Genomic DNA, 27,439 nt, shown 5'->3' on the forward strand with positions numbered 1-27,439 from the left:
ATACTAACTAATTAACTCTACTTTATTTTTTATGTCTAACATCTAACAGTAACCATATCATACATATATATTTTATGAATTTCTACTAGTGCTATAATAATATATATTGCTATTAAAAATAATAAAATAATTTTTATTTTTATCATTACTATTATTTATTTACTAAATCAAAATATTATAAAATAGAAACTTACATAACTAGAATGTCCAAGATAATTAATAATATGAAACTCCGGTTGATTTACATCTTTGATCTTTCTTCTTTTTGGCATTGTTTCTAATTTTTTTTTGCTGTTTTTCGGTGATCCAACAATGGTGGTGGGGTTGGGGAACAGAGAGGGAAAGAGACGAGAGTGATGGGGAACAACGAAAGAGAGAAGAGAGTGAAAGGGAAAGGAAAAGTGAAAGTGGGTGGGAAGCTATTACACTCTCTCTTCAGGTGGAGCCAACGCTGGACTGAGCTGCATGCTCGCCACGTGGCAGCAAGCCTCAAATCGGACCCACCGATTTGCTGTCCGTCCGATTACTGAAATCGGACCGTCCGATTTCAGTGACCCAATTCGGTCCGTCCAATTTTCTTTCAGCAGCCATTACAGCTCGGTGATACACCCAGATCTCCCATAACCCTGTTATACACTATCCCTACTTCCGTATCAAAATTAAAAAACTCTCTAGAAGGTGGCAGATGATTTATAATCAATGTTCTAAAAACCGGTTCGAACCGGCCAGTCGAACCGTGAACCGAACACTAAAGCGGTTCGAACATTAAGGAAAACCGTAAAATTAGGAAACCGGCATTGAACCGACGAACCGACCGGTTACCGGTCGGTCGAACCGAACCGGGACCCGGCTAGTTTTTTAGCTGTGCAGCAAAACGCTGTCGTTTTGCGTTTTGTGAACCCTAATTCCCTTTGCCCTTCGCACTTTCGTTTCACGTCCCACAGTTCAGCACTTCAGCTCCACTCTCATCAAGGGTCAGAGAGACATAGAGAACGCCTGAACGCCATCACGATCCGTCGTGCCGTCAGCACCGTCGCACCATCAGGTCCGTCGCGCCGTCAGGTCCGTCGCGCCGTCAGCTCCGTCGCGCAGTCAGCACCGTCGCGCCGTCAGCACCGTCGCGCCGTCAGCTCTGTCGCGCACTCAGCTCCATCGCGCACTCAGCCACTTCGACCAGTCACCTCCGTTGAGCTCTGAGAGAAAGCAATAGAGTTCGGTTGAAGCGTTGAAGCCTAAAGCCTCAAGGTGCCTTCGAGCTCTGAGAGAAAGCAATAGAGTTCTATGTAATTTTTATTTTAGTTATGAACTTATGATTGTTTGATTGAATCAGTGAATCACTGAATAACTGTTGCATGATGAACTGACTATGAGTCTCTGATACTGTGATGAAATCTGATACTGTGAACTCTTTGTGAACTCTGATGAAACTGTGAAATCTGATGAAACTGTGAACTTTGATTTTGTGAACTCTGATTTTGTGACATGATTTTGTGAACAAAGAATTTTTTGAACTCTGATTTTGTGACATGATTTTGTGAACTCTGATTTTGTGAAATCTGATTGTGTGAATTCTGATTGTGTGAAGTGTGAACTCTAATTTTGTTAACACTGATTTTGAGACATGATGAACTGCTAAACTTTGAATTTTGGATGTTGTTTGTTCATTTGTTGTAAACTTGAGAGTTGAGATTATTGGGTTGGTTGCTGGTAATATTTAGGTATGGATGAAAGTATCAACCAAGAACTACCTAGGAATAATAATGCTGATTCTGCTTCGAATGAACGTTCTCTTCCTCCCGCGAGTAACGAAAGTCAGTCACAAACTTCTAATGTTCAGGGGAAAACTGATCCTTCTTGGAGATACGTTGATTTACAAAATATAAATGGAAAACTGCATTACCAATGCTTATTTTGTCTGAGTACTTTTGGGGGTGGGGGAATTAATAGAATGAAAAAGCATTTGGCGAAGATAGGTGGAGACATTAAGAAGTGTTCTAAGGTCCCGTATGATGTAGAAAAACAAATGGAAGGTTTATTGAAAGAGATTCAGAAAAGTAAAACTAGTAAAAGGAAAGTAAGTTTCAACGAAGAGGGTACCGATGAGTGTGAGGATGCAATTGATGAAGCAATAGCGCAAGAAGAACAACAAACTCCGAGTCAGTTACCAACTAAGGAGGTTGTTGGAGGCGATCCAAAAAAGAAAGCAAAAATCATTATTCTTCCTATCTTTGCACCAAGAACAACTCCGGGAAGTCAACCAAGTCTGAAAAGCGTGTTTTAAAACAAAGAGGCGCTTCGTGAAGTTGATAAGCGAGTGGCTAGATGGCTTTTGGATTGTAGGATTCCTTTCAATGCGGTTATGTCACCTTTTTTTCAAGATATGTTGGATGGTGTAGCTGGCTTTGGGCCTGGTTATAAAGGTCCTTCTTATGACTCTTTGAGGGTTAACTTATTAGCCGATCTCAAAAGGGAGTGTCAAATGGTTGTTGATAGCTATAGGTCTGCTTGGAAAGAAACTGGATGTACTCTCATAGCTGATGGTTGGACAGATCAAAGGCAAAGAACGTTGATTAATTTTTTGGTTTATTGTTTGAAAGGGTTGTGCTTTGTGAAATCTGTAGATGCCTCAAGTATGGTTAAAAATGCTTCAAGCTTGTGTGACTTGTTTTCAGAGATGATTGAATGGATTGGACCTGATAATGTTGTTCATGTAGTGACCGATAATGCTGCGAATTATGTTGCTGCTGGTAGGCTTATTAATAAGAAATTTGAAAATATTCACTGGTCACCTTGTGCTGCTCATTGCTTGAATCTTATTCTAAAAGATATAAGCAGCATGCCACATATTTCTAGCCTTGCAACACGTGCTTCGAAGACCGTGTTTGTATATAATCATACGGTGTTCTTGTCCTGGCTAAGACAAAAAACTGATTGGAGGGAGATTGTTCGTCCAGGTGCAACTCGTTTTGCCACTGTCTTCCTCACATTGATGAGTATCTTTGAGCGCAAATCGGAATTACAACAATTGGTTGTTGATACACACTTTACCGGACACAAATTAGGAAGGAGTGCTAATGGTAGAGCTGTGAGTGCAATTATCCTAGACAATAAATTTTGGGATGATTGTTTTACTGTATGCCAAATTGTGAGTCCGTTGATTAAATTGTTGAGGTTGGTAGATGCCGATGATAAACCATCATTGGAAATTGTTTATGAAGGTATGCTGAGGTCAGAAAATGGAATCAAAGAAATGTTCAAGCATAGGAAGAATGCATATCAACCTTACACAGAGATTATCAACTCAAGATGGGACAAACATTTGAAAAAAAAATCTTCACGCACAACCTATTTCTTGAATCCTGATTGCTTTTTTTTTTCTGAAAATTATAGAGAATCACCCGATGTCATGCGAGCTTTACTTGATCTTGTTACATTGCATTGCAAGGTTAATAATTTAGATTCAGTTGTGGCAATGAAAGAAATACACTTATATAGAGATCAAAAGGAAAGCTTTGATAGGCCTGAAGCTGTTCCAGCTGCAAAAAAACTTCAACCTGGTAATAATATCTGTTTGATAATAAGCTTTAGTTATTTACTTATTTTATGTTTTGGTTTCCTTAATTTGATAACTAATACTTGAGATATGGGATTGTAATTTGTAGATGAATGGTGGAGGTTATTTGGTAGTTCTGCTCCATGTTTACAAAAAATGACAGTTCGCATTCTTAGCCAAGCATTGCTTCTTCAGGGTGTGAAAGGAATTGGAGTCTTTTTGATCAAACTTATACAACAAGAAGGAATAGATTGGAGTATGATAGGCTAAGTGATATTGTGTATGTTACATATAATTTGCGTCTTAAATCCAGGTAATATATATTTCATCCTTTCATTTCATATCATTAGATTTTGTATAGCTAATATACTAGGCTTATCATATATTGTATTTAATTTGTTAGGAAGGAAAGAAAAAAAAAAGAAAGCAAAAGTCGCAATATGATCCAATCGATATTGAAACTATTGATAAGGTTGATTTTTGGGTGACGGAAGAGGTTGTTGAAAAAGAGCCTGATCTTTCAAGTAATATTGAAGACTTGCTTGGTGAGTATTATAGTTTATTGATCAGACAATAAATTACAATAGCTTTGATCTTTAATTTATTGATAGTGTTATATTTTCTTAGATGAGATTGATGCTGATTTAGATCAAGGTGGTGGTGGTGGTAGTACTAGTACATTTTATGCTGCACCACTTGCTTTTTCTGGTCCAAATAGTGGAAATGAAGGCGATGAAATCAATGACGCAAATCTGCAGCAAGTTATGGAGGATTTTGATGATTGATGACAAACTTGGATCATTTTGATGCTGCTATGTTATGTTTGATTGGTTGTTTTGTTTGTTGACTTTTGATTTTTGAATTTGTATTTGAATGAGATTATAACATTTGGTTTATGTAGTACTTTTAATTTGAATGATATTTTAAAATTTAGATTAGACTATAATTATATTTTCATGTGCTTATTTATATTTTATTTATTATTTTATTATAAAACGATTTTTACGATTTAATCACGGTCGAACTGATTGAACCTATAAATCAGTAAACCAGTACCTAAAACGGTTCGATGACCGGTTCGGTTTTCAGAACCTTGTTTATAATTTAAAAACGTAATTATCTAAAATCCCGCCTCTCTCACTATCCCATCCCCGCTCTTTCCCTATCCTCCCTCATTCCTTTCCCGCCTCTCCCTCTCTTTCTCTCTCTTCCCCATTTTCTTCCTTAAAATCCCTAATCCCTCCATTTCTTCACCATTCTCTCTCTCTCTCTCTCTCATACACACACACACGCGCGCACACACACACACACAGCCGTTGCCATGAACCGAAGGGTTAGAACAACCATCCCTCAAAACCACCACAACTTCCACAAGTACCTAAAACCGGGTGCCCTAGCTCGAATCCGCGATTCGCGCATCATCAGCGCCAGATCTCACCGGATCGGCTCCATCTGCCAGATCCCTCTACGTCGCACTTCTCCTCCTTCCTCCCCGTTGCATACGCCGCAGGACACCGCCGCCGCTCAGCCTCAGGCCAACGCTGCCGCTTCCTTTGACGGTTTCCCGTTCTTCGTTGCTAGGATCTACGGACCTCGCTGTCCGCAGCGGAAGAAGCTCATGGCCGCCAAGTCCGTTATGTTCGTTCCCGTCAGTCCCGCCGCGGACTCTCCCGATCTGGTCATTGACTCCTTCGGCAGTGACTTCATCGTGGCCAATTGAAAACGTTGCTTCGTTTCTGATTTTCTTCTTTCAGAGGCGGTTATTCGGCTATAGTATGTAGAGTGGTTTAGATGTGTAGATAGACGTGCTCTTTGTAGTACTTCTGTTCGATTATATGTGCAAAAGAATTGTTTAGATAGGGTTCAAACTCAAATTAATAAAGTGCAATCAAATGTTGATCTATGGACGTGTTGATGATTTATCTGCGATCATGATGATTGGGTTTGAATGGTCGATAGATTCGATTTTGAGGAAAATTGGAATTGCAATCTCTGATTTTGGTATTTTCTTTATAATGCTGATCCTCGTAAGGGGCTTAAGATTTCAACAGTATGCTTGTTTATAAGCATTTACTTCAATTTGTTTGATGATCAATTGACTTATGATAGGTTCATGTTGAATTTACTATGTTCTGATGCCATTAGTAATCAGCGATAATAGTTCTATTTATTTTGCCACTTGTCTGTTACGGTTTTCTCGTCTTTATTAATGTGATACAATTATTACTGTTTGTGATAATAATGTTGAATTTACTGCTATTTATGTTGACCTAGGGAGTTTATATGTTATTTTAACTTTTTCTTTTCTCCATTGCGAAATGACATTCATGTTAGTAAGAATTCTGATTTCTCTGATAAAGCTGGAATGATATAACTTGATTTACTTTACTCTTGTCCTGCTATTACATGGAAGCTTTGAAAACTCAGGTTAGAATTCTAGGGTTCTTTTTTTTTTTATAATTTTTTCCCTTTCCCCTAATCTGTTTTTTGTTTTTGTTTTTAATTTATACTCCATTATTTGTGTTAAAAATCCTATATATTTGAACCATTGTAAATTTGTAATAATGTGTCTTCCGTGGTCTGCATTTCTACTACGGTCTTCAGTTATTGAAGAAATTTAACTATATATGTCTGGAGATTGTTGAGATTTTGCTTGAACATGCATTGCATAAGGGAAGAAGCAATAACTCTCACATTGAGGTACATGAAAATTTGATCCTAACTTAATACGTTATTTCACTAAGATGTTTGATACATTAATATACCGTGTAATCAATAAAACCAGGACATGTAAACCAATTATATGAACAGGAGTTTGGCTTCCATGTGTACAACTAATTTAGCAAGAGCTGAAGATTTTTTCTTTAAGTAGTTTCTTTGGTCAATCATATTCCCTAACAAGCTTGCACTGCAGGATCAAATGAAAAGAAATATTCAAGATTTAAAAGAAACACGATGAAGGGCTGAAGGCTACAAAGATAAAAGAAAAGACAAACCTGCGTTGGTTAAGAACCAGAACTATGTCACCATTGAGGATTAAAGTTATTCTATGAGCAATGTAATAGCTGCATTTTTGAATCTTGCTTTGCTATTTTATTTCAGGTATGAATTCTTGTGAGAGTCAACATTGTGTGTGTCTGTGCATCTTTTGCTGGCTTCAGTACATGAATACAAGAATATATTCTGTATGCATATATCATTTTTATGGGAGTATTCTCTCCCTTTTGCTTGAATTTCTTGGGTGAATACATCTAGGTGGTAAAAGGTACATAATGTATACATGGTGAACCTATAGCATTTTTTTTCACATCTCAGATATACTGGCATGCTATCTTAAGTATACAACATGTGATCTTTTTACTTTTTTGCCTTAACTAAGCAACAAAATCCACAGCTAATGAATGTGGGAAGGATGGAAAACTCTACATGATGGTGCATAGCTTGCTAATGTTGTTGGTTCTGTGAGTTGTATTCAGTTGTAGAGGAGGAGCCTTGAAGAAACAGTTACGTTCTCTCTGTGGAATCTCAAGGTCATGGGTTCAAGTTACGGAATCAGTCATTGACAGTTAGATCAAGTTAGATTGCTTACATTACACCCATTGCCTTCCCAGATCTTGTCTAATGCGGGATTCTTGTTTTTTGCAATTTGTATTCAGAAGGTGCGATCTGTGTATTAGTTTCTAATTTATGCTGTTTTCAATTGTGAACTTCGACCCCCACAATGTTAGTTTTTAAACTAACAAGTTTGGTTTTGATAGGTTTGTACAGTACAGAGGGTATAGAATATGTGGATGTTTTGGTGCGCAAAGCATGTAATATTGTAATGTATCACTGATGGTCTTCATAGCAATATTAGAGTGGTGACTCAAGAAGTATAGAAGGATATATGTAATGTCTGATATTGTGTTTGTTATGGGTATTGTATTGTATTAAGGATTGGCGAAGTCTATGGTGTAGATGCCAAAAGACATCCACACATGTAGAAGTAACGTGTTTTTCTTTTCTAAGTGACATTTGGCGTCTTTTTTTGGGACTAGTGAAATTTGATGTCTGCTACTGGTGTTCTCTTTCATGACTTAAAGTAAGAATACTACAACTTTCAGCTTTTGTCTATTTAAATATAATGTTAATTATATTGTTAAATTTTAATGACATTCATTTTTTTGTCACATAATAGGCCGAATAAAAAATTGAACAATGCATTCAGTTGGGCTAATAAATAAGCATAGCTTTTTCTGTTTTTCCTTTTTCTAGTTATGCACAGTAACAGTATAAAGTGTAAAATAAAACCATGCAACATATTATTTGGTTCCTTTATCAAATTTACTCATCTAACAATTATTTTTTTATTATAAAAGTAGACTTTATAATGTCATGACTCCTTTCAAGAAATATATAATGGTAAAAAAGTTGCTAAATTTTAAAGATAAAAAATTATTTTCTAATCATACTTACAAAAAATTATATTAAAATAAGATATTAACTAAGTGATACGTGTTTTAAATATTCGTGATAAAGAGTTCAAGTATTATTTAAAAGTTATTAGTTTATATTTTTAGAATGTTCAATTTAATTTGATGTATTTTGATTTTGTTTAATTAGTTATTAGATTGGATTTTATATTTATAGGTTTATGTTTTTTTTAACCTAAAAAAATGTTATAAATACTTCCTAAACTATTGTAATCGTGATATTGAGTGATTAGAAGTGTGAAAAGTCTCTTTTGGTTTCATGATGAAATCATGATGTAAACAAGTGAGGTTGAGTAAGTCTCTGTTGTTGCATCAGAGAATTGGACAGAAGGTTGAGTGTGTCCCTTCGATTCAATTCTCAAAGTATAGTATGGACAAGTTAGGATGAGTGAATCTCTTGTTGCATTAAGAAATTAAATTAAAAGTCAAGTAATTCTCTTTGTATTCAATTTCAATTTATCATTTGTTTTCTATTTTAATTTTAATATATCTTTTTATTCAATTTCAATTCTTGTTTTTTGTTTATTTTGAGTTCTGTTCTGTACCTATTTTAGAATATATGTTTAACGGTTAAATACTTTATCGCATTTTAAATTTGAGCTTTATTCTAAAGTAATATACTCTTAATTCTTTAGAATTGAATACTAATAAAATTGTACAATAATAATATAAATCTTAGTTAATATATAAATATTGATTAAATTACCAAATATATTTTAACCTTAAATAAAATTAATTGTTTCCATGTAAAAGTAAAATAAAAGGATATTTATAAACTATATATATTTTGTAAAACTTAAAATTCTAACTATATAAATCGTATATCCTAAATACTCACCAAATTAATATATATATATATATATATATATATATATATATATATATATATATATATATATATATATATATATATATATAGCAATAGGACTAGAAATTTTAGCATTGAACCGAATAACATATTCTTTCGTTTAAAAAAGAAATTAAGGGGCAACTTACTAGGCCCAACTGAATGATTTTATTTGGCCCAATATATACCAAAATCTGAATGTCATTAAAATTTTAATAACATAATTAATGTTACATTTAAAATAATAAATTCCGAAGATTACGGTATTCTTACTACACAGTATGAAAGATAGCATAAATTACAGACACAAAAGTGTCACTCATAAAACCAAAACACGTTGTTATTACATGTATAGATATCCATAGACTTCGCCTAACAAATATCAAAATCGCATATATGAGTTTATGGATATACATATGTACTTACATGAGAGATCGATTCTATCAACACAACTTGAAAAGTTTGTCTTTTGTCATATTAGGAAAAAAAAAAAAAATAATAAATAGTTAAATTCGTTCTTAAAAAATTAATTATTTTTTAAATTGGTTTTTAAAATATTTTTTTAATTAAATTCGTCTTTTAAAATTTTGAGTTAGTCACATTAATTTTTCGGTGACCTTAAAATTTGTTGTTACATGCTAAATGATACAGGTATGTCTAGAACGAGTATAATAATTTTGTGCGTATTAAATGTGTCACAATTATATAAACTATCATACTTTATTAAATAAAAATCAAAAGCTAATATAAAAGAAGAGTATTAATGGATTAAAGATATTTTAGTACACAAATAAATATCTTTTAATATACAATACTTTAAATAATAATATAATTTTTTATTTTTAAATAAATAAATATAAAACACATAAATACAAAAAATATGAGTATTTTTTATCAATTAAAATTAATTATTATACAATGAAATTTTATAATATTAAAATAATATTTTAAACTACAATATAAAAATATAAAATAATTAAATTTTATTTTATATTACTCAATAAATAATTAAATTATTATATTCAAAATTTATTAACAAACTACTTTTGTTAAAAAAATATTTATAATTTTTAATATAAATTATATAATCTAACTTTTTATCAAAATATTTGTAAAATTTAAAATATTTATAATTTTTTTAAAAAAATTATTCGTTTATCTTTTTGTACTTCTTTTCCTTTATTTATTTTACAACAATTTCGGTACATTTCAGTTTTCACCCATTTTACTTCAAATTTTTCAGCCAAAAATTGGTTTGCAGATACTATTGAATATTTGAGTCAACTAATTTGGTTCAGGCAAACCAAATTTAGAGTATACGCTTGACTAACCAAATGGCGAGGTCCCATGCTCCATGTGACATTCTAAGATTAGCCAAAACTTTATTGCTGTCACTGAAGCCAGTCAAAACTCGTGCATTGATTTTTTTTTTTTTGGTAACTAAAACTCGTGCATTGATAATATGTAAGTTGGTTATATGGTCCGAAATTGCTTGATTGGAGGCTTGGAGACCTGAACTTCTCTTGAATAGGACCTCACAAGAACTAAAAGATATCTAATGTGGCGCTTTTAGTTTTTAGTTGAATAACATTTATGGAAGTAAAATTTAGATTAAATTTTCATACGATGATTCGTATTAGTTTTTCAGATTCAAAATTTACTATATTAATTTTTGAGATTCAATTCTACGCATCATATTGGACCTTGAATTTTTTTCTGGCCTTGAGTCAATAAACGAAATAAGTTAGCTTTAACTTGTCACGTTAGACACGTGATTAAAGCTTGATTTGATAAAATTTTTTTCAAGAGGTGACAAGTAAATAAAAAAGATTATGTACTTGTGTAGTTTTTAAAAGATCGTGGTACTTTTAAAAACGATTAAAGTAGAACTTTTTAAAGTTGGCTTGTATTTTTCAAAATTTAAAAGTCTAATATAATCTCATATATTAACTAATTTTCAAATTTAACGCTTAAATTTATGTCTTTTATAATATTTTTAAATTTTAAAAGTTATTTTACCAAACTTAATTGTTATTGCTTGTGTTTATTAAAAGTCATTTTTAATTTGATTATGGGGAGACTATGCCATTTGAGTTATAACTCATTGGCAATAATTTTTTATATCATTTAACTTGGGTTGCTGCATGCAAATGCAGGCGCAATTCAAACCCCCCAACACTTACTTAAGCAGACGAGTGAGTTGACCACTCGACCAAACAAGGCAAAAACGAGAAATTTTATGAGAATAAAAGGAGATTAAATGGTTTGCACATCGCATTAATTCTTTTTCGTCTTCTCACTTTTATCTTGTTTAACCGACAAAACGAAACGACGTGATTTAGCCCAATTTTCAGTGTGACAAGTCAGAACTAACTTAACACTATGTCTATTAATTTAGTGCGAGAAAGAATCTAAGAACCAATATAATGCCCAAAATTAGATTTTGAAAACTAGTATAGTGAATTTTAGATTTAAGGGACTAAAATGGTGAAAACTATTTGAGGAATACTCTTGGAGATTTAGTCTAAAATATTTATGTATTTCTCTTTAAAAGTTCAAGTAATTATTGTTAAAAAAATTTATGTGTTTGATTTCTTTTTTCTTTTAAAAAATTTAAGTGTTTATTTTTAAAAAAAATTATGTTTATCTTTACAAAATTTTTCTGCTTTAACATAAAATAAATTTCATGTTTATTTTTTATAAAATTTATGTATTTATTATTAATAAATCTTTGTATTTACTACTTATTTTTCTTTTAAAAAATGTATATTTATTTAAAAACAAAATTTCTGTATTTATGTTCAAAAAGAAAGATATTTCTCTAAAGTAAGAGTGATAATAAATAGGATAGAAATATAGAATAGAATAAATTTTAAATTCAACTCTAATTTGACCCGTGGATTTAAACTCTTTAATCTAAATGCTATATGTATTTAAAATTTTTCAATCTAATTCTATTTAACCTAATATGTAAAAATAAATTTATTTTTATGCAAACATAATGTCTAGGTTTTTCACATTTCATAATATTAAATATTATTTCTGTATAATTAGCAAATTAAATTATTTGTTTATTAATACTAAGTATTTATAAAAAAAACCAAAATTTGGGTACAAGCATTCAACGTATGTATATTTTTTTATGAATATTCACATTATATGTTAACAATACGCATAGACTTAAAATTGCATCAGAATTTAATTTTACGCACTCTAATAAAATAGAAGCGAGTTAGATACTCACAAATACAGACTATCAATTCTACTAAAAAATAATTTTTTATTAGACTTGATTAAAATTTGGTTACAAATTGACTGCAATTTAGAATTTAAATATAAGTATTATATTTCTTATCACTTATCTTGAATAACATTCATAACTAAACCATTTTATGAATTTACCAACACATGGAAGACTTTCCTTTTCTTTTTCTTTAAAGAGAAGAAAGAAAGAAAGAAAGAAAGATAGAAAACGCAACCTCTAAAGTTGGCGCTACTCTCCTGGAGTGAAGAGTAATGCGGAAACGTATTGCGTTGAAAGCAATATGATCATCTTCCCATCATTGCTTCATTCATCTCCAACGGCATTCATCAACTTTCTGACGTCATCTTTTCCTTGTCTTCAGTATGTCCTTCCAAACTCAAACCTCTCTTTACTCGTCACTTCTATCTTTAATAACTTCCACTCTTCCACTTTGGAGCAAAAGTCAACAAGTCAACCATTTCCAGTAAAAAATCTTCTCCTCCTTCTTCGTTTTGCTTCAGAGTAAGCTTAGGTACTCAGTTTCTCTAATCTCACTATTCCTCCATAATCATGCACCTTGCAACTGTTGATGATTTTCTCCTCCAACCGCTTTTCACGCGTTATGTATCTGCTTCGTTGAACCTAATCCTGTTAATTGCGCTTCTTGTGTCACGGATATGGGAGAAAGTTCATGCGAATGTGAACCATAGAGAAAACAACGAAAGAATTCGATTACGTAGTGGTGGATTCTTGTACTTCAAACAAGGTCCACTTTGTAGCTTAGCTATTTGTGTGTTCAACCTTGTGCTGTGCTTGCTAACCTACTTTTACTTGTATAAAAATGATGGTGGTACTGGTTCCTCAAATGAAGTTATTGTTGCAATTTCTGATTTTGCTCTTAGATCACTTGCTTGGGCTGTTGTTTGTGGTTATTTGCAATTTGGAAGCTCCGGTTCTTGGGGACCTTTCCCCTCAAGTTTCTTGAGGATTTGTTGCTGGGTATATGCTGTTGTTTGCTTTTGTTGCATTATAATAGACTTTATAATCTATGAAAAGCAAGCTTTCTTGCCGATTATGTATCTTGTTTCCGATATAAGTGGTTTTATTAGTGCTTTATTTCTGTGTTATTTGGGGTTTTCCGGAAACCATGTTGTTAAGAATGCCCCTCTTGAAGAAGCCCTTTTGAATGATGAATCTTTGGTGAGGAACGGTTGTAATCGCAATGAAACCAGAGGAGATGGAAATTCGTCGAGCTATTACAATGCTGGATTCTTTAGTTTTCTTACATTCTCTTGGTTGAGTCCATTGATATCTCTAGGCAATAACAAGGCTTTAGATATCGAGGATCTTCCTGTTCTTCATATCAATGATAGTGCCTATGGGTCTTTTCCAAATCTTAGAGACAAGCTTGAGTCACAATGTGGTGATGATGGGAAAGTAACCACTTTTAAGTTGGTTAAGGCAATGTTCTTGTCAACATGGCAGCTGATCTTACTGTCAGCCTTATTTGCATTCCTGTACACTTGTGCTTCTTATGTTGGTCCTTATTTGATTGATTTCCTTGTTCAATACCTCAATGGGGAGCAAATGTTTGAAAATGAAGGCTATGTTTTGGTATTGGCATTTGCTGTTGGTAAGTTTGTGGAGTGCCTCTCGCAGAGACATTGGATGTTCAGGTTCCAGCAGATTGGGGTTAGGATACAATCAATGTTGGTGGGGACGATCTATGCTAAAGGTTTGAAGCTTTCGTGTAAATCGAAGGATGCTCATAGTAGCGGAGAAATCGTGAATTTGTTGACTGTTGATGCTTCAAGGGTTGGTGAATTTTGTTGGTACATGCATGATCCATGGGTGGCTGTTTTGCAAGTTGCTTTGGCCTTGTTGATTTTGTATCGGAGTGTTGGGCTTGCTTCGATTGCTGCTTTTGTTGCCACCGTAATTGTGATGTTGCTAAACCTGCCAGTGGCATCATTGCAAGAAAAATACCAAAATAAGTTAATGGAGTTCAAAGACAAACGAATGAAGTCAACATCTGAGATCTTAAAGAATATGAGGATTCTGAAACTGCAAGCTTGGGAGATGAAGTTCTTAGAGAAGATCATTCAGCTTAGGAAGGCTGAGGAGATATGGCTAAAGAAATTTGTCATTGGTTCAGTGATTATTAGATTTCTCTTCTTTAATGCCCCCACTTTTGTTGCTGTGGTAACTTTTGGTACATGTGTTCTTATGGGCATACCACTTGAATCAGGGAAGATCTTATCTGCACTCGCAACTTTCCGAATTCTTCAAATTCCCATATATAGCCTCCCTGACACAATTTCAATGATAGCACAAACTAAGGTCTCACTTGATAGGATCACATCATTTCTTTGTCTAGATGACTTGCAAGCCAATGCAGTAGAGAAACTTCCCCATGGTAGTTCTGATTTAGCAGTTGAATTTATAGATGGAAATTTCTCATGGGATTCCTCTTCCTCTAGTACTACTCTGGCGAACATAAATCTCAAAGTTTTTCATGGCATGAGGGTTGCTGTTTGTGGCACTGTTGGATCTGGCAAGTCAAGTTTACTTTCTTGTGTGATTGGTGAAGTCCCAAAGCTATCTGGGACCATTAAAGTGTGTGGAACAAAGGCTTATGTTTCTCAGTCACCATGGATACAAAGTGGTAAGATAGAAGATAACATACTATTTGGCAAAGAGATGGACAGGGAAAAGTATGAGAAGGTACTAGAAGCATGTTCCTTAACAAAAGACCTCGAGGTTCTATCATTTGGTGACCAGACTATTGTTGGTGAGAAAGGAATCAATTTGAGTGGTGGACAGAAGCAAAGATTACAAATAGCTCGCGCTCTTTACCAAGATGCTGATATATACCTGTTTGATGACCCTTTCAGTGCTGTGGATGCTCATACAGGATCTCATCTTTTTAAGGTCTTATTTTTCTATACTTTGAATTCTTTTGCTTTTAGTGCAATTATTTCTAATCCCCGAATAAATTCTGTCATTGTTGCTTGCATTGTTGATCAAGTAGAAATTTCTGAAATATTGATCATATGTTTATTGTTAATTAAGTAGAAATTTCTGAAATATTGATAATATGTTTGCACAAACGTTATCTGATTTTACATTACTGCTTTATTGCTTCAGGAGTGTATACTCGGCCTTTTACAAACAAAAACTGTGATATACATTACTCATCAGATAGAGTTCTTACCTGATGCTGATCTAATATTGGTGAGTTATTATTATTATTTTCTTTTACAGGTTCTCATGTTCATGAACTCACACATTTAATTTACTTTTCTCTGACTTTGTGTCTGTCTTGCTTATAATTTATTTAGGTCATGAAAGATGGAAGGATAACTCAGTCTGGAAAATACAATGACATTCTCAAGTCAGGCACTGATTTTATGGAACTTGTAGGGGCACATCAGGAAGCTTTGTCTTCAATTAAATCTTTAGAGAGAAGGACTTCAAGTAAATCTTTAGAGAGAAGGCTTTCGAGTAAATCTTTTGAGAGAAGTCCCACGTCTAAGACATTAGGTCTCACCGTGGAGGACAGTGATTCACTAAGTTCTTTTGGAGAGCAAGACTTGGAAAACATTGATGAACAAAATGGTAAACCAGATGAAATAGTTGATAAAAGAGGCCAACTTGTTCAAGACGAAGAACGAGAAAAGGGTAGAGTTGAGTTTAAAGTCTACTGGAAATACATGACAACAGCATATGGAGGTGTTCTTGTACCCTTCATATTACTTTCACAAATACTTACTGTAGCTTTGCAAGTTGCGAGTAATTACTGGATGACTTTGGCAACTCCAGTTTCTGCAACTGCAGAACCTGCTGTTGGAAGTGTTACGCTTATGGCTGTCTATGCTGCTTTAGCACTTGGAAGTTCCATTGGCAACCTTGTCAGATCAATGCTTACTGTGATATCTGGATATGTGACTGCAACCATACTCTTCAATAAATTGCATATGTGCCTTTTTCGAGCACCAATGTCATTTTTTGATGCCACCCCAAGTGGGCGAATCCTTAATAGAGTATGTCCTAATAATTGATGATGCTTTGCTTGCTATTTTTTGAAGAGACAATTTCTTTGCTATATCAGAGTTTTGTTGATTACCTTACCTTTTTGATGTATCTCTTCTTTTTAATTCTTGAATAGAATTGTTTGTCTAAACTTTAGTTCTGATTTTTGTTGTAGGCTTCAACAGACCAAAGTGCAATAGATATTAACATTCCAAATATATTATGGGCAGTTACCTACAATCTGGCTTTCGTCTTGGGAAGTATTGCAGTGATGTCTCAAGCTGCATGGCAAGTGTTTATTGTATTTATTCCGGTGGTCGCAGCATGCATTTGGTACCAGGTAGTTTTCTAAATTAGCTCAAAACAAACCTGATGTTTATTTTTATTCTTATTCCTCCTCCATGTTTTTCTGAAGTACGTTTACATCATGAATCAAATGTTTAAAAGTGCATTGAATTTTATTGCTTGTTCTCGAAAGTTCTTAGACGTAGAAAAAGAAAAATGCATATGAATCTTACTGATGATATTGTACAAAACATAGCAGTATGTATGGTAAAAATATAAGTAAGTTGATATTGTGCAGCAATACTATTCAGCATCGGCACGGGAATTGGCACGGTTAGTTGGTATATGCCAAGCTCCAGTAATACAACATTTTTCTGAAACCATTTCTGGATCAACAACCATAAGAGCTTTTGAGCAAGAATCAAGATTCGGTGACATAAACATGAAATTGACGGATAGATATTCCCTACCAAAGATGTTTTCTGCTATAGCAATGGAATGGTTGTGTTTCAGATTGGATATTTTATCCTCCATCACATTTGCGTTCTGTTTGATTTTCTTGGTATCTTTTCCAAATGCAATTACTCCTGGTGAGTTGTTCAAAATTCAAATTACATACATACAACAATCCTTGTGACACTTTGGAAGGAAACCTCATTTTACTAATTCACCTTTATCTTTTGTCAAGGCATTGCGGGGTTGGCTGTGACGTATGGGCTCAATTTAAATTCACAAGTGGTTAATATAGTTTGGTTTCTTTGCCAATTGGAGAACAAAATTATATCTGTAGAAAGAATTTTTCAATACACCTCCATCCCAAGTGAACCTCCTCTTGTCATAGAAGACAACCAACCTGATCCTTCATGGCCACCATTCGGGGAGGTTCATATCCAAGATCTACAGGTACCCACAAAGAGTTACTCACTTGTTTTGTTTTAAAGCGACTGCAACTACTCGTCAAGAATCATCTCTATTAAAAGTTTTAAAATTTTTGGTAGAACCGTAGAAGCATATGAATGAGTTTATATCTTAAGAACATGTGCTCTTACACATGTCCCTTATGGCTTGACGCACTGGCAGTGTACAGTTCCTCCTATTTTGTGATGAAATTCGACCATTTTTTATCTATAAAAATCAGTTTAATAAGAGATGGGTATGTAAATTACTTGGCTGTAGAGAACTAGGATCATGTTCTTGGCTGTTTCTCTCAAAAACTTAAGCTATTATTGCTGGGTCACATGGATGACTTTATGTGTTGACTATATTGTTATTTGGTTCATGGTTTTAATGTGGTAGAGTGAGATCTTCAATTAGACTTTGTGTGATTTAGGTCAGGTATGCTCCTCACTTACCACTTGTATTGCGTGGACTTACTTGCACTTTCGCTGCTGGAGCAAAAAATGGCATTGTGGGAAGAACTGGAAGCGGAAAAACAACTCTAGTGCAAACACTTTTCCGGCTTGTTGAGCCAGTTGCTGGAAAAATATTGATTGATAGCATCAATATATCTTCAATTGGAATTCATGATTTAAGATCCAAACTAAGCATTATTCCACAGGATCCAACAATGTTTGAAGGGACTATAAGGAACAACTTAGATCCACTGGAAGAATACACAGATGAACAAATTTGGGAGGTAATATGGTTTGCCTTTGACACTTTGAAGAACTGATCTTTTTATTAGTATATAATACTAATATGCTTCGGAAAATATTTTAGGCTTTAGATATGTGCCAACTTGGAGATGAAGTAAGGAAGAAAGAAGAGAAGCTGGACTCCATAGGTTTGACTTCTCAAAACCTAAAAGATGAATAAGATCTTACAAGTCAAATTGTTATGTATATTTATAGCAAGAATATATTATAATCCTTTCTGTTGTTAATATTTGTCACGGTATATGCACATTGATTAAGAAGCACATTATCAATATTTGACTATAAATTTGTTTACTTAATAACTAGTTTATGGTGTAAATGCTTTGTTGTTTATTGTGCTTAACATTGTGTGAAGGGTACATTTGGAAAATGCTTAATAGATGTGACATTGAAATATGAGAACAATGGATATATTGAACTAAGTTACGGATATTGTGAATCGAAAGAATTATTATATTATATTATATTGCATAACATTATGAATTCTACAGTTACCGAGAATGGCGAAAATTGGAGTATGGGTCAAAGACAGTTGGTCTGCCTTGGCCGCGTCTTACTAAAGAAAAGCAAGATCCTAGTGCTTGACGAGGCTACGGCATCAGTTGATACAGCCACAGATAATATTATTCAGCAAACAGTTAAGCAGAATTTTTCAGACTGCACAATAATTACAATTGCTCATAGAATAACTTCAATCCTTGACAGTGACATGGTTCTGTTTCTTAACCAAGGCAAGAATCACTTCCCTTCTCTTTCGTTGCCTTTCTCTTTTTTGTTTGCCATACTTTTTCTCTTGCCGGGAACATGAGTTATGTTAATATTGATCCTTCAGGACTTATTGAGGAATATGATTCACCAAAAAAGTTGCTTAAGAACAAATCTTCAGCTCTTGCGCAACTAGTTGAAGAATACACTCGAAGGTCAAACTCTGGTTTTGAAAGTTGAGACACCACTGAATTGAACCTTGTGTGGAACCAATGTCCCGTGGCCTATATTTTAGTGATCTTCACATATTTCATTGTTGCTGAGATTTGTATAGGAATGGATCAATGGAACTTATCTTATGTCATGGAATGAATGCTTATGGCTGTAGTAGAAATGTGGAATGAGTAAAATTTCTATTTTATGTATTGTTAATTAATAATAAATTTATAATAGTGACATATGTTAAACCATATACACGTTCATCACATATGTATGGAGAATGAAAAATTGAACTAAGATCATGGCGAAGCCAAGTAAAATGACTATCGGTTCCAAGTCTTCTTGATCACAAAAATTCTGACTGAGTTTATGAAAATCCTTAATACAATACAATACCCATAACAAACACAATATCAGACATTACATATATCCTTCTATACTTCTTGAGTCGCCACTCTAATATTGCTATCGAAGATCATCAATGATACATACAATATTACATGCTTTGCGCACCAAAACATCCACATATTCTATACCCTCTCTACTATACAAACCTATCAAAACCAAACTTGTTAGTATAAAAACTAACATTGTGGGGGGTCGAAGTTCACAATTGAAACCAAACTCCTGTTCATATAATTGGTTTACATGTCCTGGTTTTATTGATTACACAGTATATTAATTTATCAAACATCTTAGTGAAATGACATATTAAGTTAGGATCAAATTTTCATGTACCTCAATGTGAGAGTTCTACAATGTTGTTCTGTCATTAAAACTGCTTGATTCTTACGATAACTACCTTAAAAGGTAATATTTATTTAATTTGATCCGTCATTGAAATAACAAGAAAGCACCAGCTTTCCTCATCCTTAGACAATAGCAGGTGAAATTTTGGCATCAAAGCTATACAAATTCAAGCATTTTCAAGCACCTACAAATTCATGCATTTTACCATAAGTACATGGTTCTACAATCATCTTTGTTTGTTTATTCTTTCATAAACATCTTGAAATGTACAGTAGCAAGATATAAAGATTGTCTTCTTTCTATTCTATACATGGAAATTTCTCTCTTGAGAATGCAGGGGAAAAATAACCCTTGCAGGGGAAAAATAACCCCTCTCCTCATTCTCATGACATATACATCTATACCATACCATATAATTTATATTTATACAACTAGAGATTCAAACTACTATGAAACACAGAGATCGAAACAAAACCTTAGGTTATTTGATCTGAATTCCAAGCGGGAAGATCAATATTCATTCTTTCTACAGGAGCACGCTCATTCGTTTCACGAAGTTGAGCCAGCCGATTCTGCATGCTTCTGAATGAAGGAACATCAATTATATGAGATACACTATCATGGTACAATGGATCTTCATAAAAATTGACAAGAGCCTCAGCTGCATTATCCCTTAGTTCCTCAAAATCGTCATGCAACAAGTCAATGAAGATTGGAACCACCCCAGCATCGGAAAGTGCAATTCTATTCACCCTATCATAGCTCATCTGAGAAAATGCACCAGAAACATTCTCCTTTACGTCATTGCTTCCACTCCCCAAAAGCTCAACAAGTACCGGAATCACGCCTGAATCGCGCACCACTGGTATTGAGTGGTTGTAAGTTGATAGATCCCACACCACATTAGCAGCTGCAGACTTCGCCTCATTATCACCATCTCTCATAATCCTTACTAAGTGCCCAACAATTTCGATGGCGTTAGCCTCATCAACAGCCAACACGCAAAATGCGTCCTCCGCGATGTCCTTACCAGAAGGATCGCCCCCTTCAAGAAGCTCGGAATAAAGGGGGATAGCCCCAGCTTGAGCAATTGACCTAATGCAATCAACATAGGCAGAGATCACACCAAGAGTATTCCCAGCCACAAGCTTCGTGGTGTGATCTCTGCTGCAAAATAGCTCCACAACTGGGAGTATTGCACCCAATTCAACAACAGCCCGCCTACCTATGTTGCACAAACACAAAGACAATTATTTAATACAACACGTAAATACAACAATTTAATGATAGCATCAGTCACAAATTTAGCAAGTATTTGATGCAGACACATAAAGTGCACAACTGAATACAAATGAAGTATTTGTAATTTGTGCAATCATAGTCGCCTACCTTCTCTTGTAACTCCAAACATCCCAATTGCTTGGCATGCCCTTTCTCTAGAGACCATACTACCAACACCAACAGCCTCCACAACATAGTGAAGAGCATCAAGCCTAACTATTTCCCTCCTAACATTCCGCCGTAGCGCCAACAAACTCAGAATCTCCAACAAATACCTTCGAATTTCCCGATCCTCGCAAGAACTCAACTTATTTACAATGATACCTAACCCACCACCAGTTGCAACAACAGCCCTACTTGTGTTACAAAAACCAACCACAACCAACAAGCATTTCACAAGAACTTTCAGAAACATCCCATCAGAATGAGGCAACAAATTCATAAGCAATTGCGCAGCACCGTTTGCACCCATTTGAGTTACCAACTCGTCACTCCTGCAAGCTATGCACTTCAAGCAATAAGCTGAAGCCATTTGAAGAGAGAAATTGGCAGAATCATTTGAACGGTTATTGTGGCCAAGGATCACCATAAGAAAGGGTATGGTGCGAGCCAATACATGTTCAGGGGCGTGTTTGGAGTAACGAGCAAGCATTGCCATGGCTTTGATTCTCTTGGACTTGGTCCCTGTGGCTATTGCATTCTGAAAATTTCTCAGTTCATTTTCCCAATCAATGTCACCACTTTCACTTTCATCCATTTTTCTTCTCTCTCTTGTTTCTTTCCCCAAATGACTTGGAACTTCAAGCCCAAATTAATTGTGGGACTAATAGAAAAAGTACCGATGAAATAACACAATCAAAACCTTCATAAAGTTCTAAAGATAGAGAAGGGCCTGAATTGAAGAGCAATGAATTGAATTTAGGTATCATACCTCTGGAAAATCGAAATTGCCATAAAAATAATGGTTGGTGCTAAGGAAACCCAACTGAGGCAACGCTTCAGGAAAAGAAGAGGTTCGGTGAGCCATTCTCGGACTCTCAGCAGTGTTTAAAGGGAAAACTCACGGGCAGTTTCCGTTGCGTTGTTAGCTGTGAATCTTGATTTGACATGTTGTGACCAAAATTTTATGGGTTCTCAATTATCAAGAGATAATTGTATGTAGGTACTCACTATATTCAAAAGTAGGACAATACATTTTTTCAAGTAGATGTTTAATATCTCACTACTTGTCTTGGAAAGAAAAGATTTTTCACAATTTAAAAAATTTTAATTAATTTTCAATTATTTAAATAATTAATCTAAAATTACGTATATATGATTTTTAAAAAATAAGAATAAATTATCTATAAAAAATAAAAACTAAAATTTTATTCATAAACAATGACTTCTGTGTGTTGAAATTATCTAAAGTTTATATAGTAAATGATCTCCATAATATCATTAATAACTCTTTTTATGTAGCATATTAACGGTTTAGTGACAAATGGAGCACTTTTTTAATTTTAATATGAGGCTAGTTTTGGTGTATTCTATGATTATTGGGGTCTGACGTGCATTACATGGGTGTGGGACTGCGTAGGTGAAATTGGACGGTCCGATTTATGGAGCATGTAATCGGACGGTCCGATTACTGGTGTGGAGGGTAAACAAATCGGACCATCCGATTTGCGTACCACTGCCACGCGTCGCGCATGCACGAACCAGCCACTAGACCCCTTCTCACATTCGAGTAAAACCTCAGCTTTCCATCCAGTGCCCCACTTCGTTCCTCTCTCACTCTCAGACCCTTCTATCTCTTTCAAAATCTATTTTCTTTCTTTCATTGAAGCTTCAGCAGTAGCAAAAAAATTCAAGGAGGGGGGACCAAGTTAAACAATGCCAAGGAGACGAAGAACAAAAGATGTTAATCGTCCAGAGTTACACATTGTTAATTATCTTGATCATTCTAATTATGTAAGTTTATTTTATTAAATTAATTTTTTTTAATTTAAATAATAATAATTAGGTTACATATTATTTGAATATTTAGTTAACGTATGCTGTTAGTTAGTTCAAGTGTTAGAGTTGTGTAAGTATAATTAGTGAACTAACTAACATAAATTTATTTTTCCTTGATTGAGGTATTATTATTATTATTATTATTATTATTATTATTATTATTATTAATTTTTTTTATCTAGTGACCGTTAGTTTAGGTTTAGGTTACTAAATTAAACTAGTTTAGATAGTTAATTACTTTAGGAATAATGTGGCTAGTTAGTAGAATAGATTATGTATGGTTGTTAATTTAATTTTTATATGTGCCCGTACAGTGATAATAATAATAATAATAATAATAATAATAATAATAATAATAATAATAATAATAATATATAACAAAAATGAGGAATCAGTTATATAAATATAAATTAGGTATTATTAATAGTTATTAATATAAACCAAATAGGATTTAGTTTAGATATTAGAATTAGAATATATATTTTTATATTGCTGTCGAGTAATAATAATAATTGGATTTAATTTTAAATTTATTTGAGTTTAACATTCTATTTATATTAAACGAATGGAAATCGTTATTAAGAAATAAATAGGATCTAGATATTAGAAAATATAGTTTTCATGGAAATAATAGTAATAAATAGATGTTTATTTTAGTTTCATTTAAGGTTTATTAATTATGTTATGTTGCTTATGTGATAATGAGAATGGTAGAATGTTAAATATGGTATGTTAATTAAGTATGGTTATATTTGATTAATGTGATATACGGCTATGTTTTGTAGGGTTCATGAATGTTAATATGTGATCATTATTTGCCACCGGATCCATATAATCCAATTGTGGAGGGGTATTTGCGGGAGACTTGATTTTATCACGTTTCACAGATCGGAGTTGTCCAATGTCAATCGGCATTGGTTAATGCTCTGATCGAAAGATGGCGGCCCGAGACTTATACTTTCCATTTTCCAATTGGCGAGTGTTCCGTAACGTTGGAGGATGTGGCGGTAATTTTTGGCCTTCCGACAAATGGTATTCCAGTTACAGGACCGACTCTGAGTAGTTATGAGGCATTAGAGGTCGAATGCCTCCATCATTTTGGTGTTGCACCCAGGAAGACAGAATGTAGAGGAAGTTTTGTAAAGTTGACTTGGTTTCGGAGACTAAAAGAATATATAGTCTTAGATAATGATATTCAGATTCAGAGGTATGTAAAGTGCCACATAATGTTATTATTTGGGACGATTATGTTTGGGGACAAGTCTCGGGTAGGAGTGCACTGGAAATTTTTGCCGTTGCTCCGTAACTTCGGCGGGATCAGAGAATTTAGTTGGGGTTCGGCATATTTGGCACACTTGTATAGAGCATTGTGTAGGGCTACTCGTGTCGACTGCAAGGAGATTGATGGACCACTGACCCTTCTGCTTACCTGGGCTTGGATTCGTTTACCATTTCTCTCGCCTATACCAGGCAATCCTCGAGTCTTTCCGCTTGCTAATAGGTAAGTTCAAGCATCATCTGCTTTGAATAAGTGCATCACCTTTTAATTGAGAGTTTTATCATAAGTTTTTTATAACGGGCTGTTTGATGTCAGATGGCGTAATTGGGACCGTGATGAACGGCCTTACAGATATCGTTCTCTGGCTCACTATAGGAGGGTATTGGACGATCTGCAGGAAGGACAAGTATGTGATATTCAGTTATTTTTATATTTTTGATTAGTCGTATTATTATCTGGTGTGTAATACTCTGTTACCTTCAATGTATTCAGTTTGTTTGGGAGGCTTATGCAGTTGATCGCATTGAGGCGGGTGTGATTCCGGCTGAGAAAAAAGTGCCACGCGTCAGATGTCTCTCCCTCCACTATCGCAGATGCAATGGGCACAATATTGTTGTTGCCGTCCTGAGAAACTGCCACCAACAGACAACCTTTATATTTTCCATACAAATGAGTTCCGTCTACCTGCACTATTGGCTTGCAATGTCGGAATGCTCTAATACAAGGGTAATAACTCTAGAAGACTCGATGTAAGACACGGATGTCAGGAACCAAGTCATCACCCTGGAAAGCAGGCATTGTTTCAAAGTGAACGACCGCTGATGGCTCTTTGTGACACATGGCCTCAAACCATATGGGCAAAGCTTCATACGAAGCTTCCCACCCGCCGAAAATTGACTCCACTGCCTTCTGCTTTGCTAACCAGGCTTTGCGATAACTTACGGTGTAATTAAACTTTGATTGTACCTCCGCAATGACTGATTTTACCTTTATAGATGGGTCAACTTCTACCAACGGCTTAATTGCTTCTGCAATTGTGTCGGAACCCAATTTGGAATGATCTTGAGAAATGGTTGCTCGAGTATACGTGTGACTACCATTGTACCTCCTTATCTCCCAACAGTACTTTTTGGACATTTTACTCACCCTGATCAGCCAGTCACAACCAGCACCGTACTGTGTACATTTAGCATAGAATGTTGTTGGCTCCGACTCGTACACCCGATAATCCACGCCTCGACGGATTGTATAATCTTTCATCGCCTTAATCACTACCTCCCTAGAACTGAATTCCATCCCCACCATAAATTTACCATCCGCTACAACAGGAAGCTCTGCTACATTCACACCAGAAATTATGTACTCTGATTCATAATTATAAATTGGTCATATAAATATAAATAAGTAATTAAATACATAAGAAATAAAAAATCAACCAAAAAACTAAACGCTAATTACCATAGTTATCAGAACCGAACTGGTCATCAACCAGGTCAAATGACCGGGTCACTGGTTTATCCGGTTGAACTGGTCATAATTAAATCAAATTATTAAATTATAAGAATAAAATTAAATTGAAAAAGAAAAATAAATAATAACACAATCAATATCAATATACCAATATACCAATATACCAATATATTTATATCCTATGTGTTGTTACTTGTTTGGTGTTCGTGTCCATGTGCGGTCCAACCAACCAACCGAACCGGTTAGACGGCCGGTTCACCTTTTAACCAGTCGAATCGGTCCGATCGATCTGGTCTGGCCCGGTCGAATCGATCTGGCCAGGTCAAACCGGTCCGGTCCGGTCACACCATCCGATCCGGCCCGATTTTGACAACTACGCTACTTACTAGATAAAAAAGCTCGCACAATCAACTACCATTTCTACTGATCACATGTTTGTCATGCTAACTAATCAATCTGTCATATTAATCTATCATACATTGTATAAAAACTACATACTTGCATTCATATACTCAAGAAATTCTGGTGTATGCATGGCCTCTAAATCCAGCGAGCGCATGAAAGTAGGCTCCACAAATGGATGCTGGTTTACTAGTGCATTTGCCACATCCGCCACATCTGCCTGCATAGTGTCGTCGACCTGATCTCCATCTCCACCCGGATCAAGGCATTCATAATTACTTTCAAACTCCTCCTCACTATCACTATTATAATTTTCCAGCTCAATATTCCGGTCTGCTTCTGATTGCTCAAACTCAATATACAGCTCGATGAATGATATCTGTGACCGAGTTTCCATGTACACTGAAAACATATCTTGCATGCTCGCTTCATCAGTTACATATTTGGTTTGAAATTAAACGAACCCACCAAATACAGATACTGGGTTCCTATACAAAATGCACGATATTCTCCTACATATTTGAGAATCCATCTTCTCACAAATTACTCCTTTCAATTCTTCAAACGACAACGTAAATGGAATAACAATATCCAATGGATTTTCACACACAAATTTTACACCTTCAGCTGTTTGTAATAAAATCTGCCCATGATAATAAATCTTTAACAATACTCTATCATCCATTATGATATACTCACAGGAAATACTCTCAAACTTGGAAAAATAGGATCTTCAAACAATGAACATGAAAGCTGGTGCCGAAACAATGAAGAAGAAGAAGAAAGAGCTAAAGGGGTTTCAGAAGAGACATTTCAAAGACTAACAAAAAATGGAGACTTCGGGTAATGTTGAGGTATATATAAAACCATAAATCGGACGGTCCGACCGCATTTCAACAGTTAACTTTTATTACGCTCTGAAATCGGACCGTCCGATTTTGATCACATTCAAATTCAAAATTTTTAGCATGCAGCAAATCGGACCATCCGATTTAAGTGAACTAATCCAAAAATTTCTCGGCCTCATGTAATCGGACGGTCCGATTACTATGCTCGATTTTTTCTCTCACCCACAAATCAAACCGTCCGATTTGTGCACCCCTCTCTCCAACAAAGAAATCGGACGGTCCGATTTCTAGTCCCTATTCAGCTAACTAACACCGTCACATTACTGTATTATCTCCTCAAACCATCATAACATTGAGTTACACACGTTACTTTATCATATGTAAATTAATGAGCCACAA

The 27,439-nt window shown here is 34.7% G+C and overlaps 3 protein-coding genes and 1 long non-coding RNA gene across 6 annotated transcripts; 3 read left to right on the forward strand and 1 right to left on the reverse strand.

Moving 5' to 3' along the window:
- Positions 1–2,359: 2,359 nt before the first annotated feature.
- On the forward strand, positions 2,360–3,729 carry LOC112720939 (uncharacterized). Its single transcript, XM_025772032.1, has 4 exons — positions 2,360–3,228; positions 3,391–3,557; positions 3,663–3,675; positions 3,717–3,729. Exons 1-4 carry the CDS (start codon positions 2,360–2,362, stop codon positions 3,727–3,729), a joined length of 1,062 nt encoding a protein of 353 aa, XP_025627817.1.
- A 957-nt stretch (positions 3,730–4,686) lies between these two features.
- Positions 4,687–7,564, forward strand: LOC112720164 (uncharacterized). The gene is made up of 2 exons (XR_003162067.2): positions 4,687–7,212; positions 7,312–7,564. It is a non-coding gene; the product is annotated as an uncharacterized lncRNA (long non-coding RNA).
- A 4,673-nt stretch (positions 7,565–12,237) lies between these two features.
- Positions 12,238–19,263, forward strand: LOC112720165 (ABC transporter C family member 3). The gene is made up of 10 exons (XM_025771007.3): positions 12,238–15,047; positions 15,264–15,350; positions 15,458–16,159; positions 16,324–16,488; positions 16,732–17,023; positions 17,122–17,336; positions 17,764–18,069; positions 18,153–18,216; positions 18,580–18,819; positions 18,921–19,263. Exons 1-10 carry the CDS (start codon positions 12,687–12,689, stop codon positions 19,031–19,033), a joined length of 4,545 nt encoding a protein of 1,514 aa, XP_025626792.1. The 5' UTR covers positions 12,238–12,686; the 3' UTR covers positions 19,034–19,263.
- Positions 19,264–19,286: 23 nt separating this feature from the next.
- Positions 19,287–22,236, reverse strand: LOC112720166 (uncharacterized). 3 transcript variants are annotated; one of them, XM_072206437.1, is made up of 4 exons: positions 21,975–22,236; positions 21,152–21,866; positions 20,238–20,987; positions 19,287–19,946 (listed from the first exon to the last, which is right to left on the reverse strand). In XM_072206437.1, the coding sequence occupies exons 2-3, from the start codon at positions 21,798–21,800 to the stop codon at positions 20,239–20,241; spliced, it is 1,398 nt and encodes a 465-aa protein (XP_072062538.1). In that variant the 5' UTR covers positions 21,801–21,866; positions 21,975–22,236; the 3' UTR covers positions 19,287–19,946; position 20,238. The 3 variants fall into 3 exon arrangements, with proteins under 3 accessions (XP_072062538.1, XP_025626794.1, XP_025626795.1); XM_025771009.3 differs by lacking the exon at positions 19,287–19,946 and having other exon boundaries at positions 19,978–20,987; XM_025771010.3 differs by lacking the exons at positions 19,287–19,946; positions 21,975–22,236 and having other exon boundaries at positions 19,978–20,987; positions 21,152–21,949.
- Between the last annotated feature and the right edge of the window lie 5,203 nt (positions 22,237–27,439).

Source organism: Arachis hypogaea, chromosome 11, assembly GCF_003086295.3.
Source record: "Arachis hypogaea cultivar Tifrunner chromosome 11, arahy.Tifrunner.gnm2.J5K5, whole genome shotgun sequence".
NCBI lineage: Eukaryota > Viridiplantae > Streptophyta > Magnoliopsida > Fabales > Fabaceae > Arachis > Arachis hypogaea.

Excerpts from the sequence above, each read along its gene's own strand:
- LOC112720939 (XM_025772032.1), top strand. The coding sequence starts at position 2,360 with ATGTCACCTTTTTTTCAAGATATGTTGGATGGTGTAGCTGGCTTTGGG. Across the intron at positions 3,229-3,390 it reads GTTTATGAAGGTATGCTGAG|AGAATCACCCGATGTCATGC; the intron begins GTCAGAAAATGG and ends TGAAAATTATAG.
- LOC112720165 (XM_025771007.3), top strand. The coding sequence starts at position 12,687 with ATGCACCTTGCAACTGTTGATGATTTTCTCCTCCAACCGCTTTTCACG. Across the intron at positions 15,048-15,263 it reads CAGGATCTCATCTTTTTAAG|GAGTGTATACTCGGCCTTTT; the intron begins GTCTTATTTTTC and ends TTATTGCTTCAG. Across the intron at positions 17,024-17,121 it reads TCCAAATGCAATTACTCCTG|GCATTGCGGGGTTGGCTGTG; the intron begins GTGAGTTGTTCA and ends TCTTTTGTCAAG.
- LOC112720166 (XM_072206437.1), bottom strand. The coding sequence starts at position 21,800 with ATGGATGAAAGTGAAAGTGGTGACATTGATTGGGAAAATGAACTGAGA. Across the intron at positions 20,988-21,151 it reads GTTTGGAGTTACAAGAGAAG|GTAGGCGGGCTGTTGTTGAA; the intron begins GTAGGCGACTAT and ends TGTGCAACATAG.